General features: G+C 38.1%; 1 protein-coding gene across 1 annotated transcript; it reads left to right on the top strand.

The window, feature by feature from the left end:
• The first annotated feature begins 239 nt into the window (after nt 1–239).
• Nucleotides 240–18,217, top strand: recql4 (RecQ helicase-like 4). Its single transcript, XM_042506722.2, has 28 exons — nt 240–668; nt 1,618–1,651; nt 1,794–1,909; nt 2,005–2,151; nt 2,264–2,427; nt 3,168–4,248; nt 4,747–4,829; nt 4,915–5,014; nt 6,120–6,285; nt 7,468–7,578; nt 8,495–8,662; nt 8,770–8,862; nt 8,955–9,091; nt 9,897–9,980; nt 10,257–10,445; nt 11,349–11,531; nt 11,674–11,875; nt 11,991–12,184; nt 12,539–12,622; nt 13,085–13,222; nt 13,340–13,459; nt 13,629–13,908; nt 14,161–14,290; nt 14,404–14,564; nt 14,775–14,952; nt 15,689–15,842; nt 15,926–16,034; nt 17,136–18,217. Exons 1-28 carry the CDS (start codon nt 585–587, stop codon nt 17,255–17,257), a joined length of 4,812 nt encoding a protein of 1,603 aa, XP_042362656.2. The 5' UTR covers nt 240–584; the 3' UTR covers nt 17,258–18,217.
• The last annotated feature ends 2,946 nt before the right edge of the window (nt 18,218–21,163 follow it).

Raw genomic sequence — 21,163 nt, 5'->3', positions numbered from 1 at the left:
GCGGAAATGTATGAAGCCCGAGGGAAGCGTTGCCTGTTAGGTGTCATCCCCCGTGAGTATAAATCTAAACTATATTTTAATAAATTCGAAATTCACCGCTATCACACATACTATTGCTTGCGTTTTGTATCGTTTTTATGTTTTCATTGCCAAAAAGTGTTTCACCTCGACTAATTTCGTGTTAAAACAGGAAGCTATGTTTATGTGACTGGAGGATATTAGAAAAGACCTGGCAACATAAGCTGTCATATTCCGGCGCGGGAAACTCGTAAACAACACACGCAGCGGAAGAAAGCCCTTTAAGGCTGTTTTCAAAAAGTTACGCACGAGCTACAAACGTGTGTTTTCGTCAGTTTTAGTAGCTATAATTGTATAACAGAAGAAGCTAAAGTAACTCGCGGTTATTAAAAAACAGGCCTTTCGCTACTAAATTCTGAAAAGTGTCAGCGATAATGTGGCGTTTATAGCGTTAGCTAGCTATCAAGTAGCTGTTAGCTGACAGGTTCTGCTCCAAATTATGTGCGAAATAGATTTAAGTTCGTGAAATTTGTCCGCTTAGGAGTGTCGACCCTGTAAATGAAACCATGGATCGATATAACGAGGTGAAACTGCAGCTGAAGAGCTGGGAGCAAGGGTTTGTCACAGAGCACAACAGGAAACCAAACAAGGTAATTTAAACGTTGGTCGAGAGTTAGCAGGCAGCGACATAATGGAAACCCCTTGCTTTGATTTATAATAGCAAGATGTTTTGTATGCATGTCGTTTGTTTATTGTTTTTTGTGCATTCATTGTGTGTCTGTTTGTCCACAGGACATTCAACTGCAAAGACAGTGTTGTTGTTGTTGTCATTTCGTTTCCCTTTCTGCTTAATTCAACAACAACACTTAAAGTGGTGTAATAATTCAACTGCTGAAATACTGATATTTCGAAATTTAATTACATTTTAATAAGTTCTCTGTTACAGGATATAAATCCTCCACACCAGACTCACAAACTAAAAAAAACAAACTATACAACAAAACAATAAAACAATATACATACAATAATTACAAAAATAATCACAAATCAGCTTTAAAAATGTAAAAAAAAATTACTTGACCAGAATTTATCCAATCTATTTTTATAAGAGTTAAAGTAGTTTAATGAATTAAATATAATTGACTGTCAATATACTCAATTATCATCACCAATACTCAACATATAATGCACATGCTGTACATATTTCTTATTCTTATTTCTAATGATGCATTTATTGTGTTGTACATTGTAGCATAATACACATTTTATATTTCTTAAGCTTTACATGTTAGTTCTATACATTGTACTGTAGCACAATGCACATATTTTAATTTTTTTCCCACATTCTACACACGAAACACATAGATATTTATATTCTTATTATCTTAAGAACTTAATTAGTGTTAAACATTTTAGAATAATGCACATACTTCATTTTTATATTTTCCTTACTTCTTATTTCCATACCATTATTTCTACTCAGTCATAATTGTCTATACTTTATATCTGTAAAGACACACAGTATCCCCCATGGATGGATAAAGTATTGCTGATCAGATTTCACAAAAGTTGACCATTATAATGATCATTCATTTCCAGGAGGACATTGATCAAGCTCCAGAGGAGACTAGGAGTGAGTATGATTCATAACTTTCCACACAGATAAACAGAAGTATCTCTTTGGCTCTTATATTGAGCCCATCTTCATCTTAATTAATCTGTTTGCAGACAGCAGCACATATACACACATATCGAATTCTGTGTCTATATTCCAGAGCTGTATAAAGAGTACCGCAATCTGAAACAAGTAAAAGAAAACAGCAGCAGTGATGCAGCCAGCGGACATGCTGATCAGTCCAAATCTACCACCGAGGTCAACACAGCCCAGAAGGTACTCAACAAAACGTGTTTGTAAGACGTAAGAGTATTTTCTATTTCTTTCTATTGTCTTGTCCATGACTGACTGCCTGTCGTTGATCTACGTAGGAGTCGGACTGTTGGGGTGCACATCTGAACCGCAGCTCACAGCCTGCTCCTCCTCCCAGACTGACAGCTGAGGAGAGAGACAGTCTGAAGGCCTCTGCTCAGTACTATGGCCTAAAGCTTAAAAACAACCTGACTACACTCAGTAAGGTGAGACAAACTACATTACGGTAAAGAGAGAACTGTAAACCTCCTCATTGTGCTAGGATAAAGCAACAAGTCGGTCACCATTACAATGATTTCTTTTGGTTGGTTATTCCAGGAGAGACCTGTCTCACTGAAGAAATCAGGTCTTCCCGGTCGGATGCCTCTGAATTCTTTGAGAGGTGGACAAAGTGGACAGACAAACAGCCCTGTTGCTGCTGCTGCTGCTGCTGCTGCAGAGATCGCTGCCACCGACCGAGAGTCCAGCTCTTTCACACCAAGGTAATTAAATGAAAGAAAGTAATGTTAGCTGTATATTATCAGTGCATTATTTAATGATATATAGACAACTGCATTTTTATTACATTTTGACATCAGTATATTTAATGATGTCCAAGTTTACGTCTTCAGATATCTTGTTTTGCCTGTTTTGATCCTAGTAGTGGAGAGCTGACATCAGATAAAGCGTTTGTATTTTTACTTCCAAAAATGCCAAAACAACATTTAATCAACTACCAAACAGTTCAAGATGTTTTGTTGATTGGTTAATCAAATAATTTTTCAAGCCCCTCTTGTAATATTAAGTACACAAAGATTTTTCTCTGTTTTAGATTTTGTAGAAACCATTTTCATAAATTTCATTTCCTAAACTGGGATACTGTCATAGTATTGTAGTATTGTTTTGCTTTTTATTGGTATTTGCACAATATGCAGTTATTCAATTTTAAACAGCCAGATCTGTGATGAAACAAATGCAACCTCTAGCAATCTGGGAAATGAAGTACTCAATATTACGCATCTTTCAATCTTTTTATAACGATTAAACTGCATTCAAAGTAACGAGCCCTGCCATGTTACCCATATTTAATTGCATTTTCTGCTTTTTATCAACACTCTCAGTTGCCTTGCTGCTGCCATCATAACTTTCTAAGCCAGGTAGCCAATTAAACACCAGTATTGACCAGTAATGGCCCACAAATGTTTTATCTGAACTTTTCCCGTAATTGTGTCCTTCTTCACAGAAGATCTAAGACTGGTCTTGGGTCTGTGGCTGCAAAGACGCTCCAACCAGTGGAGCCCGAAGAGCCGTTTGCACCATTTAAACCTGTCAGAGAGTCTTGCGAAGAACCTCCAAATGCTGCCAGTAGTTGTAGTAATGCAAGTATTATTAGTAGTAAGAGTAGTTTGAGTAATGTAATTACGTCACAAGATCAAAATCTAGCTCCCTCACCAGCCAGATCTTCTGCCTTGTTGTCATCACTGTCTTCTCCGGATAGAGAGGGAGCTTCAATAGGAGAAGTAGGAGCCACGGTAAAGTTAAATGAAAGTAAAGGAGGCAAAAAAGAGCATGTCGAAACTCTAGGGACTCCACATAAGAGTATTAATGATGATGCAGGTGTTGGGACTCCGCTGAGCTTGAGAGGAAGTCCTCAGGTTCTCGGAGGTTTCAGAGGAGGAATGGGAGGTAGAGGCGTCGGAGGAAGGCCGTCTCCTGCCAGCAGACTGAGTTTTGTTGACAGGAAGTGGCTGGAGAGGTGTCAGGTGTTTGGAGAGATGGAGGTTGAGGTGAAGCCTGGATCAGGCAACCAGGAGATAACACTGGAGAAAAGAGGAGATGGAGAGCGGGGAATAGATGCAGAAATAGATGCAAAGGGAGAGAGAAGAGACGCAGTGGACTTTGGAAGAGATGAAGCTTTTAGGAGCATTACTAAAGACAAAGAAGATGGTTCACCGAAACCTGCTCTACAACATAATGAAAAAAGCAGAGGAGGAGGAGGAGGAGGAGAGGCGAAAAGGAAGGGAGGTGAGGAGACGGAAACAGGATGGACGCCCCCTTTAAGTCCAGAGGACGAAAATGAGAGTAGTCACAAATCCAAAGGTACAAAGAAGAGAGGGAGGAAAAGGCAGAGAGAGGGAGAGAGCATGGAGGGAGAGACGACAGACGAGGGAGGAGCGAAGAAGAGGCGCAGGAACGCCACAAAGAAAGAGGAGAGCTCTGATGTAAACCTTAGACCAGCTCAAGAAGGAGGGAAGAAAAGGAGAGCCAAGAAAAAGGAGGATGGAGAGGCAGAAGAGGAGAAAGAAACCAAAGCACCAAAGAAGGTAAGTCAGTTAGTTTGGATTCAGTACCAGCCCACCCCCTCGATCATTAAAAAGTTTTTGAAGGCATTGAATTAATCAATCTCAAAATTAGGTTTTAGTTTGTCTTAAAATGTCTGAAATTATTTTTTCCTAAGTCTTAATAGTGCTAAGACATAAAAGGTACAATGTTATTTTTTTTTAATTGCATTGTTAAATCTAAAAAAAAAAAAGTGGTAAAATAAAAGGAAAAATTCACAGAATGCTACTTAGATTGCTGTTACCCAAAAGTCATGTTTTATATTAAAGTAAGTATTTGGGCAAACATTCTCTTTAACCCTAAGTAATAGGTCTTTTTTTTCAAGTTTTCCCCTCAATTTTAGCTATAGTGAACTCAGTTGTAAATTTCATTCTGAGTGGTGTTAAAAAAGTCTGAAAAAGTCCTTACTTACAGTAAGCTGTAGGAACAGGGCGTCCATTTTTGTGTGCAGTTAAGTTAAATAACGTATAATGTCTGTCAAGGTTTCTCAGGAGAACTTGTTAGGAGAAATAGAGGAGGAATACGGAGCGAGGAGAATGTACCACACGCAGCCAGCCAGAGCCAAGTAAGACCAAACACGTCCTGCTGCAAAATGACTTTTAAACACCTTCAGTTTTATTTTGTGTACAAATAATTCTTTATTTATACAGAAGTGTGAAGAGTGCAGAGGGTAACTTTGTGAAGATAAATCTGAAGAAGAAATCTCACGTCAAAGGATACGCACTCAGAGGTGCCGGGCTACGCAAGCAGGTACGTTTTGTGTATATGTGTGTTTGTGAATGTGCGTCTTCAGAGAAGTTGTCAAAGCATTAAAGGAGCTCTGGACAAATGTTCATGGTTAAGAAGCTAAATTTTAATACATTTGCTGTGTTATTCTTTGCCAGATCTCATAACTGGATAGGAAGGATAAGCAGTCATGGAAAATGAATGAATGCATTTCTTCAGTATTCTTTTAAAAGATGGATATGTTTGTGTGCTTTTGTCAAGAAAATCTAAACCGTGCATACAGTTTGACACGACTTATGATAAAACAAAATGTGTGCAGACAGGGTTCCTGCAGATCCTTAAAAAGTTTTACAAAACACTGAAATATAAATCTTAGGAATCTCAGAAATCTTAAAATAAGACCTTAATTGGTGTTGAAATGCCCTAAATCAATCTTTTGAAATTCTTAAAAATGCAAAGACACAGGAAGTAGGATTGAATTATTGTTCTTTTTGTCGATGTTAATATCTCAGAGTAGTTGGTAACATCTATTTAAAAAAAAATAAAATATACTAAATGCCTCTTTCAATAACTTAAACTTAAAATTGTCCCTAACCCAAAGATTTGATGTTGTTTCTTGTTTTTCTTTTTCTTTTTTTTTTAAATTGTATGTTTATTTGGAATGAACAAACAAGTACAGCATTACATTGTTTAGAAAAACTGAAGCAAGTGGCATTCCAGTTTTTTTGTTTTAGACCAGAATAAAAAGAGACATCCATCGTCCAGGCATCAAAGTTTTGTTTTTCTTTTTCAGTCTCTTAAATTTTGGTTATTACAAAATTGGTTTTGAATTGTAGCATCAAAAAGTCTCAAATTTGACCTTCCTGAAGCTGTAGAAAAAATTCAGAAAATACACTTGTTTGTTGCATAATTCTTTGCCAGATCTCATGAATCACTCTCGTGTATTGCTAACTGAAAATAAGACCAAACCTTCCTTCAGTACTGTTGGGAAGAATGGTGTATTTGTGCACCTTTGTTGCAGAAATCTAAACCATGCATCCACTTTCACAAGTTATTAAACTGCCAAATTATACTAGGTCTTAAAATATGTGTGCTTGACTGTCATAAATCTACTCTGTGTGTTTTTTAGATGTACATGCAGAAGTTCCTGCTGAAAGGCGAACGTTTCGGTGGAGGTGGAGGATTTTTTGGCAGAGGAAGGAGGGGTGGATTCAGGGGGGGGTTCAACCGGCAGGGTGACACCTGCTACAAGTGTGGAGGGACGGGACACTGGGCCATCGACTGCAAGGGACGAGGTAATACAAAGTGACGCATGCACACAAATGACTGTTTAATTTCCCCTTTTGATTTTCCCCAAACATGAATAAATGTCAGTGAGACAACACGTTTCTCTAAAAATATATTTGTTCATTACTGAGGATTCAACTCATCTGCGATCGGTTATTTATGTCCTCAGTTAATGTAATCTTTTAACACACAACATTAACAGAGCAGAACAAATGAAAAACTGTATAACTAACCTGAACAGTGGATGCAATAACCCAGTCTTCATGTGGGTTATCATGCACGAGACCATACGAGGTGCCAGTGTGTATTTGGCCCATGTACTGATCTCTCTGATTTACTACTATTACTGCTGAGTGCTGCTTGTTCTTGTCTGTCAGTCTGTGTTTGGTCTGGGTAGATTTGAAAATTGAATTTCCTTTTTGAGATAAATAAAGTTGTCTGAAGTCTGAATAACTGCAGGAAGATTGTGAGTAAAAAAAATTTGAGTAGATTATTTCCTGTGAATATTGAATCAGAGATGAGTTTTCCTGATATTTTTAGCAACTTTTTATACAGTTCTCTGTCCATTTTATGTAATTTTGTAATAATTATACACACTTAATAAGCTTCTTTTTTTTGACAGATTCAACCTTTTCTCCTCCCTCACTCTTGGTCCTTGTTCTGTTAGCTCTTGAGTTGTTTAAACTGCATACTTTTCTCGTGCAGGACAAGGCTGTTTAGCAGGGAGTGACGGCTCTGAATATGTAGCTTGAGGTCGTGTCTTCACTGTGCCATTATCCTATATTTTTTTACATTTATACCTCGTATAATAATATTAACATTAGAAATAACACTTTCATTTAGTTTATGTCACAGAAATGAATGAAATGCTGAGATATAGGCTCCAGTACTTATTTAAAAAAAATGTTCTTACATCATGTAAACTCAGAAAGGCCTTGCGACCTCTAGTGGGCATTAAGACTCTCAGGTTGGAAACCAGTGTACTAAGCCGTACTTTAAACGTTATCGGATCATTCAGTTTTCATAGCCGGCTGACCAGTTGTAGTATGAGCCAAATTCAGTCAGTTCAAAAGCTGCTTGCTTGAACACATCATGGGCAAACTAGTGATGCTTTATTCAGCTGTTTTCCACGAGACTGCAAATATATTAACTTTGAATTGCTGTTTTTGATAAACAACTCTGTTTTTTAGCCCCTCCCCCTCCTGTTTCTGAGGAGACGCCTGCTGAGGAGGAGCCGTTTGAGCTGCCCACCTTGGAGGAGGTTGCCAGGGCAACAGGGACTCTGCGTACTGAGCCATTGGGTAGGCCTGTTGAACTTAGAGTCTGGTGACATGCCATGTGTTTCACAACCTGGGTGCTGCTCTGTGCGAACTTTTAAGGGTACTTACGCAGGTTGTGCTAGCACAGCCGGCTTACCAGAAATCCCACGTTCGGAGCTGATCTTCTACCAGGCATCGTTTTCTGACTGTTTATTAAAATATTGTCCATGTACAATATGCAAAGCTCTGGGTAGTCTTGCACTGAAATGATTAACTTCTTCTCCATATTTATCACAAACTGATATTTATGGAAGAATGGAAAGATATCTGTCGTCCGTGATCGGTTGTTCATGCGGTGTGTGTCATCATCATTTCTTTTTTATTTTAAGCCTTGGAAAACATATTGAGGATGAACCCTCATTTGTAATGGTGCCGAGGTGCATACGATATTCAATTTAAAGCAAGTAGTAATACAAAAGAACAAAAGGGTTTTACAAACTTGAGAACAATGACAGTTACAGTCAGATCACAAATTAAACCTTGGATTTCTCCCAGTGTTATCAGAGAGGTCAGCTTAAAATTTAGCTGAAGCATATTCCAAGTGTTTGACTTAAAATTAACAGTTTAAGTGTCAAGACAATATGTCTTGTTTTTTCATGTTAAAGATAAGTTCAGAGGCCATATGGAGCACTGGAAGATTCACTTCTACAATCATAAACTATACATTTCTTTATTAAAGATATAAACAAATGCTTTGGTGACCTTAGTGTCATCTTAGTACCGTCCCCCCCCCCACCTTAAGATTCAGAGTCAATTTTGCTGCAGTCACCAGTGCAACTTAACATCAGATTCAATTTTAGAAAGAATAAAATTTAGCATATACCAGCTGGAGCATTGCAGGTTTTTTGGGGTTTGTGTATTGTGAGTGTTTGAATTTGGATGTGTTTGTGTATTCCAGTGGCATCTCCAAGCATCACAGAAGAGCAGCCGTCCCAAGAAACAGAGGTGGACAGTAACCGTAAAGACGAGGTGTTGCTGAATGTGATTCGTCCCGATTATGAGCGTCCTGCTCCGCCGCCACCAGTGGAGCCACTTTATCAGCTTAAAGATGATGGGAAAGTCCCAGGTAAACTGTCACTGCGTTCATGTTTTTAAGAACAACAAGATGAAAAATAGACATCCTGTACATTTGCTCAGTTTACATTTATTTTGTGGTGATTTTCATCTGTGTAGAAACACCTGCTGAGGTGTACGCAGCTCTCAGAGAACTCGGCTATCAGTCATTTAGACCAGGACAAGAGGAAGCCATCATGAGGATCCTGTCAGGTATAAACTATACACACATGTAAGACCAAACCACAAATACACATATAAACACATCTGCAATATATGTCTGTTTGTGTCACTTTTCCCTTCAGGTCTCTCTACCCTCGTAGTGTTGTCGACAGGGATGGGTAAATCGTTGTGCTATCAGCTCCCCGCCTACCTGTACGCTAAGCGATCAGAAAGCATCACTTTGGTCATTTCACCTCTCGTCTCACTGATGGATGACCAGGTATTAACCCTCGCTCTCACACACAAACCAAAAGACTACTCACGCAGAAATCAGTCAACAGATTTTCATCACTAAATGTAAATAGACAGAATTATGTTTGTACTACCGAATACCAGCTCATGTTAAATCAGTCACGGACAAATTAAAATATCTGAGAGGGCATCTGAGTGAGAGAATAAGTTAAGAGTAGGGGTGGACAGATTATTGGCCCGGCTGATCATTGGGGCCGATATTTGGCATTATGCTGATTATCTGTATCAGCGTTTCATTTTAATGATGGACGATAAAATCAATTAATTAAAAAGTGCAAAGAAAGTGTCAACATGGGAGGAACTTTAACTTTGTAAAGCCTCAGGGAGCTATTTTTATTTCTTCATTTTTTTCTTTACAAAAAAAATTGTTGGTAACTTACTGTATATGCTGTTGAACATTTCTGATTAAACATTTGCTAAAGGCATTTAAACAAAGTTTTGTGTTGGAGTTTGTAATATTACAAATTCTAAATATTGACAGAAAGATTTTCATTTTTATTGTACATATATGTTGGATCCAAATATTGGTTATTGGTCTCATTAAGTACTAATAAAAAAAATTCTACAACTGAAATGACCCATGTGTTAATATAGAGAAAGTAAAGTATGGAAAAAGTAGGATTGGGTACCGGTGCCAGGCGCAGCTACTGGTATCGTTTCAAACATAAATGGTGCTGAGCCGGAGCACAGAATAAACATCTTACTTTGAACAGTTATGCAGTTAATGCTTTCTGTTTTCACTGTCTTTTGTGTGTGTTTGTGTGTGTGTGCAGCTGTCTGGCCTGCCTGCTAATCTTAAGGCAGCCTGTATCCACTCCAACATGACGATGAAACAAAGAGAGGCTGCAATAGAAAAGGTAACAAACACAACATCAGACTTTAGAGTTGGAGAAAACAAAATAGTCATAGTTTCAAACCCTAACATCTTCCTGTGTGTGTATGTATGTGTATGTGTGTATGTGTAGAGTAAAACACCCCAACAAATTAACATTTTTTTCATTTTTCTGTAAACTGTTCAGAGGTATTTTTTTAAGTTCAGTAACACAGTTTAAACCAAAGACAAATCTTGAATGCGTACAGATATTTGTTCAGTAGTATTTTCAGCCAGTGTGCTCTCCTTCCTCTTTTTCCAGGTGAAGTCAGGCCAGGTGTGTGTGCTGCTCCTCTCTCCGGAGGCTCTGGTTGGTGGAGGTGGTTCAGGTTCAGGGTGTCTGCCCTCTGCTCAGGAGCTCCCTCCTGTGGCCTTCGCCTGCATCGACGAAGCTCACTGTGTCTCGGAGTGGTCGCACAACTTCAGGCCCTGCTACCTGAGACTCTGTAAGGTGGGTTTATGATAGTCTGTGTTTGAATTCCAGGACTGCAGTTTCTGTCTGTCCTAGACATTTTAAATCAACATTAGATGAGAATACACAGAGTTTTATTGTGATAAATATATAACATTATGATATTAATACTTAAATTATAGGTTATATGGTCAGCAAACGTATGGTTCAGATACTTTAAGAAGACATGAACAACACAATTTCAGCATATTCAAAACTGCCATGCTCACAGTATGTGAGTGTTTCTTAAAGTTTCAAATTGAGTGCAATGAGAGACAAGAGTAAAGGATTGCAGTTTACAAAAATCTCACCGCAAATATTGATTGGATTTCTCATTTTAGGCCTTGTTCAGACTCCTAGCCCAATATTTCTTTTTTTTTGGCATATCCAAATCGGACCTTTAAAAAAACCCCAAAGACACATGAAATGCAATTTTGCAAATTGCAACCTAGGTTTCACCTCCATTTCTTATGCGTCAGCAACGGACAATGGTGTCAGCAGCTTTGCTATGTAGTTACAAATGTCTAAGTTATCAATAGGCCTCAGTATCTACCCATGCAGATAGATCTGTGATCTGATCGCTGCCAAATAACAGTACGCACTCCAAGATCTGATTTGAGAAACAAATCTGAATTGCCTGCAGGATGAACGTATCACCAGTAGTCTCTAAGATGAGACTTAAAAGCCTGAAAACAATATTAGAGATTCAGAGAGAAATATTTTTCATAAATTAGCATAATATGCACTCCCTACTTGTGTTCTGAACAGTGTTGTTTCCCCTGATGACTGCTACAATCTTGAGTGCCAGTGCGTCTGTCAGCAGCAAGTCAAACACTCAAACATCCATGTATGCACAGTTGCTGCAACAGTCACAAAAACGATATGATGTATGTGTGTTTTTAGGTACTAAGGGAGCGTTTGGGAGTGCAGTGCTTGCTGGGACTCACTGCTACAGCCACACTATCCACTGCTATGGACATTGCACGACATCTAGACATCACTGACCAAGAGGGGATTGCAGTCCGATCTGCAGCAGTGCCCCCAAACCTGTATCTGTCCGTTTCCATGGATAGAGAGAAGGATCAGGTGTGATGAGCAGCTTGTTTCTCTGTGTGTCTGAGCAATGCAAGGCAGAGCTGACAGTATTTGTCAGTAAAGGTTTTTGTCTATAAAGTTTGAAAATTTCTCTTAATATTTCTCTCTGTCTTCACTGTCTTTATGTTTTTAGGCTTTAGTCTCCTTGTTGAAAGGCGATCGTTTTGGTTGCCTGGACTCCATCATCGTCTACTGCACCAGACGAGAGGAGACAACTCGTGTGGCGGCGCTGCTCAGGACCTGCCTTCAGGGTGTGCTGGTGAAAGAAAACAAGCAAACCAACAGCAGCAGTCAGACACTTCACAACCCTATAGGACAGAAAAAGAAAGAACTGGGTAAGAGTGGAAAAAAATCATATTTTTAATTAATTAAAAACTCTAAAAACTTCTCTCTCTTTGACTCAATGTGTCTGTCTACTGTTTCCATGCTTTCCTGTGTTTCTACATTTAGCAAGGAAGAAGATACGCAAACCGCTGAAATGGCAGGCGGAGTCGTACCACGCCGGTTTGTCAGCTTCAGAGCGCCGTCGTGTCCAGAACAACTTCATGTGCGGGGAGCTCAGAATCGTGGTGGCCACTGTGGCGTTTGGCATGGGCCTCGATAAATCTGATGTCCGCGGTATCATCCACTACAACATGCCAAAGGTGGGAAGTGGTCTGATTTATCTAAAGCAAAAAGTCCTCAAACTTCATCCCAACTCATTTTGCGACTAAGAAATGTTTGTGTAATTTTTACCGCAAGGTCCATTCTGCAACACTTTATTTTTCATGCTCTAGTAGATGTTTAGATTTCCATTTATTTATGTTGAATTTTCTTTAATGCTTATTTTCTACCCCATAAAATTTAAATATATACACGAAAGCTGCTTAGTTAAATAGATAACATCTGGTCTTAAACCCAGATATTGCACCAAAAACAACTATAACAAGAAAATGTCTGTGCTAACACTAGAGCTGAAGTCTTATTTATCTAGTTTTTTTGTTTTACTGTTTTTCCAGAGCTTCGAGAGCTACGTTCAGGAGATTGGGAGGGCAGGGAGAGACGGAGAACCAGCACACTGTCACCTCTTTCTGGACCCTGAGGTAAGATGGAAACTGTCTGTCTATTCTAGGAAAGTAAGTCGGGTATTTGTCTGTAATTTGACAGCCTAAAATACTGCATTCAGTTATTTTGCAGTTTCAATAATGTAAAGCAGGCACGGTAAAACATCATGTCAAATGGTAAAACCAAATGAATTGGATTTTTTAAAGTATTTTTTTGGCACAAGTATTTATGTTGGCTGTATTTAACATGGTTTTAATAAATCTATCTTACTTACAGTGTATCATCATTTTTCCCCTGTGGTAGAAATGTAATAAGATGTAATAATACACAGATTACAGACAGGAAGTCACATCTGTAACTGTTCACATGTTCTCGACTCCCCCGTTTCTTTCGTCCTGTTTGGCTTTCTGGTGGTCTTCTTGGTGCCGTCACCTACGTTACACAGTATATTTTCAGTATAAATCTAATTGATGTATGTGTGTGTGTGTGTGTGCCTATAGGGTGGGGACCTTCATGAGCTCCGTCGTCATATCTATGCAGACACAGTGGACTACTACACAGTAAAGAAACTGGTCCAGAAAGTTTTCCCACCATGCAAATGTAAACAGATACACCAGAAACAACATGAACTTGTAAAGGTAACTCTACCTGTGTGTTTGTGTTTGTTTGTGTGTGTGGGTGTGTGGTTTAAATGCAGTTTCAGTTAATACCTTTGAGATTATGCTACTAATACAAAAACACTAAAACTTGTAAAGGACATTGAAGATTCGGAGCTGCTGGAAATGATGGATGTGTGTGATCAGGAGAGCAGCCTGAATGCTCCCACTCAGCAGGATATCGTCCACACAGACACAACAGTAACGCCAACTGCACAGGTGATTTATATATTTTTACTCTTTCTTCTTTAGTCTTTCTCCCAACGAAAGACAAAAATCTTAAGTTTATAAACAATGTGTGGTTGTTAAGTTTATTTTAATGAAGTCATCTGTATGGCAAACCACAATTTTGGACAAAATTATGATGTGACTTTGTTTTCACTGCAAGGAATCGTCACATCCCGCTGGAGCTGAACAATTCCTCCGAGACGACAGAGCTGAAGGAAAGGAAACGGAGGAAGAGGAGGAGAAAGAGGAGCAGATGGTTGAACGTGAGGGTCTCGACGCTTCAGCGAAGCACAAAGACGTGGAAGTGAAAGCAGCTGGTGACTGGCCAAGGGACCAGGAGGAAGAGAGCTGTGATTGGCCCAGAGAGCGAGTGTGTCACACGCACGAGAGAGCGATTCCCATCCAGGAAACTGTCGAGGCGCTGGACATCACAGAGGAAGGTAGGTGGAAACACACACAAGGTGTTTATGTTTGTGCATTTAATCACAACAAAGATAGATGTGTTGATAGACAGTTATGTATGTGGGAGGACAGATGGACATGCAGAGTTTTACAGTACATTCAAAATACAGTAAAATTTGGTGGCTATGATGCTACAAATACACTATAAAAAACAGTGGTAAGAGAAACACTTGGAAAAACCCCACTCAGTTGTTGAAATGTGTCTTTCTTTCTTTGCGTGTCTGTTTCAGGTGTAGAAACGCTGCTCTGCTATCTGGAGCTGCATCCCCAGCGGTTTGTCGAACTTCTTCACCCGACGCTGTCTGTGTGTAAAGTCAGCTGCTATAACGGACCAAGACAGCTCCAGAAAATCACTAAAATGTAAGAACTTCCTGTATTCTTAGGATACACTGATGGTTATATAAAGACACAGATATGTTCTGCACATTTGATCACACTTTACTTATTTTTCTGTATTTTACTTTGTTGCACAGTTGCCCTCCAGTTGCCGTGGTGCTGGCCAGGAAGCGGATGGCGGGCGAGCGGGTGGAGACATGCGATCAGCTGGAGTTTGATGTCGTTGAGGTTGCGGACACTATGGGATGGCAGCTGCCTCTTGTGAAGAGAGGACTCAGACAGCTGCAGTGGAGCACTGGTATGTGTATGCACCAGTGACGTATTAAAAATCACACACAGCTTAAAGCAGCTTGAACTCTTCTGCAGATGTCTCTTGAAAATAAATATTTTTTTTTTGTTAAATGTGGGGTCTACAACTTTTTGTCATCCTTTTCTCCTTCTTGCCTTAACGTTTCTTCAATAGCAAATTGAAGCACTCAACAATGAATTTAAAATATTTGTGTTTCAGTTGGAGGACGTAGCGGCGTCCATGTTGAGTTTTCCTCCATATCTTTCTACTTCCGTTCCTTTGGCGACCTCAGCGATGAGGAGATGGACAGAGTTTGTCAGTTCCTCCATAATCGAGTGCAGAACCAAGAAAGAACGCAGCTTTACCAGCTGACCGCCTGCTTCAAGGCCTTCAAAAGGTAAACACACACACACGCACACACACACACGCACATACGCCGTAAAACCTTTTTTGAATTTTTCTTTTTTACCCTCAGGTAAATGTATCATGAGAACCAACAAATGTTTTTTTTTTCGACAGGCTTGAAACGTTTTTCAGACTGCTGAATAGGGCCTGCCTATAAGTCAAAAAATATGATCTTTATACTTTTCTCCATATTGATTAATGTCAATATTATCGTTATATACAGTATGTAATTTAATAATGCTACCAATTTAAAGAAAATCCTTGGAATAACTTCTTTAAAATTTTTCTTTTAATGTATCATTCTGTCTTGATCCTGCTTATTGTTATTATTAATATGAATATGCTCTGTTTACTGCCTATATTTTATTTTTTAAGCACTTTATAAATGCTGTTTTTAAAGGTACTATATAAATAAAATAATAATAATAAAATAATAATAATAATAGTAGTTATTGTTATTTTTTATAAAATTGTGTAATTCACCACCTCTGTATGCCAATGTAAAATCCTCCACATCGTCAAAACCCTAAACTTTTTTTAAAAATCCAGCACAGAAAATAGAGTCCTGTAAAATGTCAGTTTCAAGATGTCAAAAGAATGAGTTTTATAAAATTAATTAATAATAAAATTAATAATTTTGCTCATGTCTGTCTGCTCCTTGTACACCTGCGTGTGGATGTTGTCCTCGGTCTGTCTGCTTTACACTGTGTCTGTACATTATGTTGCAGTGTTGCTTTCCAGAGTGCACTCTCATGTCTCGACGACCTGGATGAGAGTCGCAGTCTGCAGCTAAAAGACCTTCTCTCTGAGTACTTCGACAAGAGGCGAGACCGAGGCCACACACTTGCACCACTAGACATCGAAGAGCTCGACAAATATAAGGTAAAATACATGGTGTGGCCATCAGGGGATATCAGTTGAATTTGTGTCTGGATTTTGGAGTTTACTTGTGTGTTTGTTTGCAGTTTTTAGACTGGGAGAATCAGATCAGAGCGGACATCAGAAGTTTTCTCTGCAACCGAAGTGATGAGAAGTTTTCTGGGAGAGCTGTTGCTAGAATTTTGCATGGGATAGGTGAGCGCTCACAAACCATAAATCTAATAACCTCCTTTAAAAAAAACAACTCACACAATCACAGATGCCACTATGAAGGTTTAACTTAGGTTACTGCTGAGTGCAGTTTATTCCCACACAGCATATAAACCATGTAGCTTTATTCTAATAAAACAGGTTCACTTGAATAATTCAGTGCCTCGAGTACAACTCACTTACCTGCTGAAAATGACTAAAGGACTCTTCACCTCTAGAGGGAGTTATAAGATCAATGGATACATTGTGAGCTTGATTGTGTTAATCTCATTATGGCTGGGCACTAATTTTAGGATATTACAAAAAAAATCCAAACCAATTTTGAAAATTGTATTTTCTCAGTTTGCATACATTTGACAACATTACAAAGTTAACTTCCAGTGTACGGACAATATATTATGTTATTTTTATTCCATCTAATTTGTGTTTTTTTTTAATATTCTTCTATCATTTTTGCAGTTTTTTCTCTTGCTTCTGACTCCTGAGCAGCTGTAATGTTTGAAATTCCCTCTTGTGGGATTAATAAAGTCTTATCTTTTAGTCATGCCAGGGAGACTTTATTCTCTCTTGCAGGCAGATTTCTCTCTAATTTGATATTACACCACCACCTCCAAAAAAAACCCCAAAACACCTGCTCTCTTTTATCCCTTCTCTATTCATAATGTTAAAATATTATCTCACAAGCTTACTCCGGATTTGTTTATTTATTGTTGTTTATAATTTTCAAAGGTCTTCTCTCTAATTACTATTTATTTGTCTCTCATTGGCTATCGCATGTGCATCTGGAGTTTTGCAAATTAAAAAGTTTGAAGCTACCCTCGTGGCCCCAGTGAGTCTGACAGAAGTTTGCGAGGGTCCTAATTTAATCTGGGTTTGAACAGAATGTCTAATGTCTAATAAATGGTACCAACTAAAGGCCCAGACCAGTTTTCCTCTTCTGGAAATGAGTCCAGAACCTCTAATATGTTGGGGTTTTTTTTCTAAATTCATAAGAATGACAGTTAACTGTGGCTCTGATAACTGTGGTTATCAGCTATGGATCAAAATGTGCTTGTTTTAAAAAGTGACACCTAATCTGTGTTTCAGGCAGTCCTTGTTATCCTGCTCAAACCTACGGCAAGGACAGGCGCTACTGGAGAAAGTACATCCAGTTTGACTTTAACCAGCTCATCAAAGTGGCCACTCAGGAGATCATTCGCTTCAAGTGAACGACCAAATGTGGACACTTTTTCTACAATGCAAAGCTTTGCATACATATACAAGGTATACATCTACGTTTTTCTGTTTAGGCTGTAATTAAAAATAAAATCTTTATATTTTTCTAGCCCGGTCTTGTATTTAAAATACCTCAGGAATATCTCCTCAGAAAAAAAATCTCTTCTGTCACATAGATGTAAAGCTCTTATCTTGCTTTAGTGGGTTTGGTGAGTACATGGAGTCAAACCTCAGGGAAAATAAAAATCCCGACCTAGAAATGAACTTATATGAGGAAGTAAAAACAGAAGAGTACTGCAATAACAAAGCTATACTCTTGTTACTGAAATGTACCATCCCACTACAGCAATGTCTATGATTATTTAAGAAACTTGAAACACTTGTATATCAGAATGCAAACTGTTTCAGCAGACATGTGAACCTTGTAAATTAGGACAACAGGGTTGTCGACTGAGGGAGTATGTATTGGTTTAGCGCAAAACAACACAGATATTAATATACAAGTAAAAACAGAAAGTCCACTGTGTTGGCTCGATGGGAAAGACTGCTTCACTTTAACTGGATCAAGAGAGAACATGTGGAAAAAAAAAAGCTGGGAAATGGGATAAGAAAACACAAAAGTCCACATGGTGTTTTAATTATTATTTTTATCAACAGTGTTTCCACCTTCCTCCCAAAACAATCAAGACTTTCAATAGATTATGCACTTAATTTTTTTAGGAACAAATTGTGTAGTCACAAAAACATTTTGAATGTATAAAAGCAAACAGATGGAGGTTTTGGAACCCGCAACTTCAATCTTCAATTAATCCCTTTTATTAAAAATGACTCAACCACAAGGAACTTTTTTTTTAAATAGTTAATAAAAAAACAAACAAATGAGCTTTTATATAAACAAGTATCTGGTGTACATTATCTCCGAATAACTAAAAACAGCAATAAAAGTATGGCTTGTTCTGAAAAAAAAAGGATTCGAAATAATCATTTTAAAAATGTAAACGAGTCAAAAATGAATGTTTTGTTTATCGCAGTGTATAATTTCTGATCTTTGGTTAAAGCTTTTCAAAAGCCTGCGTTCCGGTTGGAATTTACGACTGAACTCCGGAATTCCAGCTTCTCTTTACCAACTATCTCTAAAGCTGCTAAAAACTTGAAATTTCCAACTTCCTGGAGAAAATGGAGCGCATCATTTAACAACACTGGCATCATGTCGTATCTCTTTCATCAAGGACGAATAGTCTTATTAGCTACCAGTTGTTTTGGGAAAAAAAAAGAAGAAAAAAAGGTTGAGTTTTGAAGGTATGATGTTGGAGTTTACCTTTATTTCTTGGACTGGTACACTCAGGTGTGACACCTGGGGTGGGGCATCTCCCCAGAGCTGCTCTACCTGATATGAACAGCCAGTTTAATGGTTGACCCGTGAGAACGAGGTGACCCAGCTGCAGTGATTAACATCTGACATAACTGTTAATTGGTCCCAACAAACGCATGCTCAGCTTTGTTCTTAAAGTATTTTATAACTTTTAACCTTTAGCGATGGTCATGTGATGCCCTGTTAATGTGTGTGTGTGTGTGTGTGTAGGGTGGTTGGACTCTCACAAACTATCTCAGGTACAGATCTCACCTCCCCGCAACAGTTATCGGTGGTTAAGGGACCATGTGGAGATCTAGTGATAAATGAGTTACGAGAATAACGTTACCATTAGCAGAAGTCAGGGGTAAAAACAGAAATTTGTAGTCTATTGATGTAAAACAGCTTTTTTTTTCTTGCCTGCAATTTGAAAGTAGCCGTAATTTTAAGTGATAAAGTAAATCTAAATGGTTAGCTCCATAGTGCAAAATGATTTCATCACTCTACCACGAAAAGATTGATCCCTCAACCTGCTGAGTCTGTCTTTTCAGTCAGCCTTGAAATATGCGTGTTAACCAACTGGTGCCTTAAGCAAAGGTGACAAACAGACCTTTGACACGGGACACTTATTATTTAGTTATTCTTGTTTCATAGAATATATAAATTAATTTATTTGCTTTTATTGGTGTTGTTCTGTATTTAACACTGCTGTAATGGATGCCACCCTCAGTTTACCTATATCGTGAGTTAGTGTGTGTGTGTGTGTGCATCAGCACATCAGCAAGTGCAATGTTGTTTGTTGTAAAGCTTATTTTATCCTTTTGTTTCATTTTTGTTCTTTACGCTTAACTCATAATTTTTATAAACTTAATAATTCCTATATACTGTTGTTAAGTGAAGAACAGAGCTTTAAATCCTCCAAAAAGGCTACGATGACAATGACACTTTAGTTCACTTTGTAAGAGTTTAAACAATAAGTGTATTGTGTGGCATTGGAGTGCAGAGGGACAGGTATGTAAAAATGGGTTTGGTAAAGTGGTGATGCATATCTTTCCAATCAGCTTATCACAACAGAGATCTGGACCTGTCATAGTAAAAAAAACATAGGTGCTGTATGATTTACAATGACTCTGCTTTATTCAAATGCCAAGTCATGACACTGAACCAACACAAACATTTAACTGGAACTAGAAGGCCTGAAAACTTTGGGTTTTACTCACTTACCTTTATCAATAATTTATAAAACATGTCAACATACCTTCTTGTGTGATGCAAAAGGAAAAACTTGATTATAATTTTAAAAAAACTTTTAACTTTTACATTTTAACAAGTGGTAGAGTCCACATCCTTGCTATGCAGCTCTGTGAGCCTGAACTCATGAACAGCATTTATCTGAGCTGAATACTAAAACATTGTAATTTAGCATGTTAGTATCCTAAAGTTTACCACTCTGCAGTAAATGCAAACCATAGCTGAGGAAGAGGATGAGGAATGCCATTACTTTCTATTTGGTTGTAAAAGGGAAAACACTGAGTAAAATAAAACTTTGACTTGCTGGTGGAGTTTCAGGAAAATATCACATTATTGACAATGAGCTCAAATTCAACAAGACCTGAAGACATCTAAAACTAGAATATGACCCGTTTAACTAGTCACATGATATTGTCTTGCTCCCCTCCCTCCACACTGTTACTCCAATGGCCATTCAAACATTTGTAACTCCAAAGTCTACTAATCATCATGTCACAAAAAAATACTCACTTTGATGCAGCTTTCTGTCACTGCCACATAAAATTCTTTATGCAGTAGTAAAACTACCCACCCAGATATCAAGAGCTACAGCATATAACTCAACTGTCTCTCTTTCCATTACCTGTCTTCATTTTCTCTCTGTGTAATCTGCAGGTGTCCACCAACGCCAAAAATGTATTATGCAATACAGCATATGAGAAGCTCAAAGGTCCAGTTTTAGAGCTGATTACTGAGTGTTTTATTGAGAGTGAGTTAAATAACTCCAGATGCTTGTAAAACCTCTGACGACGTGCTGTAGGTTCAAAATTATAGATGGTTTTTGTTGACTTCAGGGAAATCCATTTTCCCTCTGTCAGCAGCTTCATGATGTAAACTTTAATTTGTTTTTTAATTACAGCACATGCTTAAAGGCTCAGTATACAACCTAAATGTTGTCATTGAATAGGTCATTTTGTCTGAGAGAAAGTTAGGCACTGGTTTAGTGGTAAAATGCAACGAAAAACATTTACTCAAGCTCAGTTTTACATTATTTACACTTACATTATCATTATATTTCAATTTAATATTACTTTATACTTCTACTCCACTTAATGGGAATATTGTAGTTTTTACCACCCCGATTTCCTATAAATTGGGATGCTGTGTAAAATGTAAATAAAACCAGAATGCACAGATTTGCAAATCCTTTTGACCTATATTCAGTTAAATACAATGCAAGACATTTAATGTTTAAACTGATAAATGTTATCGTTGTTTTTTTGTTTTTTGCCAATACTCACTCATTCTGAATGGGATG

The sequence above is a fragment of the Plectropomus leopardus genome, chromosome 17, assembly GCF_026936395.1.
Source record: "Plectropomus leopardus strain MGB_pleo_1.0 chromosome 17, ASM2693639v1, whole genome shotgun sequence".
Classification (NCBI taxonomy): Eukaryota; Metazoa; Chordata; class Actinopteri; order Perciformes; family Serranidae; genus Plectropomus; species Plectropomus leopardus.
The sequence above is the reverse complement of the archived record's forward strand: the minus strand, read 5'-3'. Positions and strand labels throughout refer to the sequence as shown.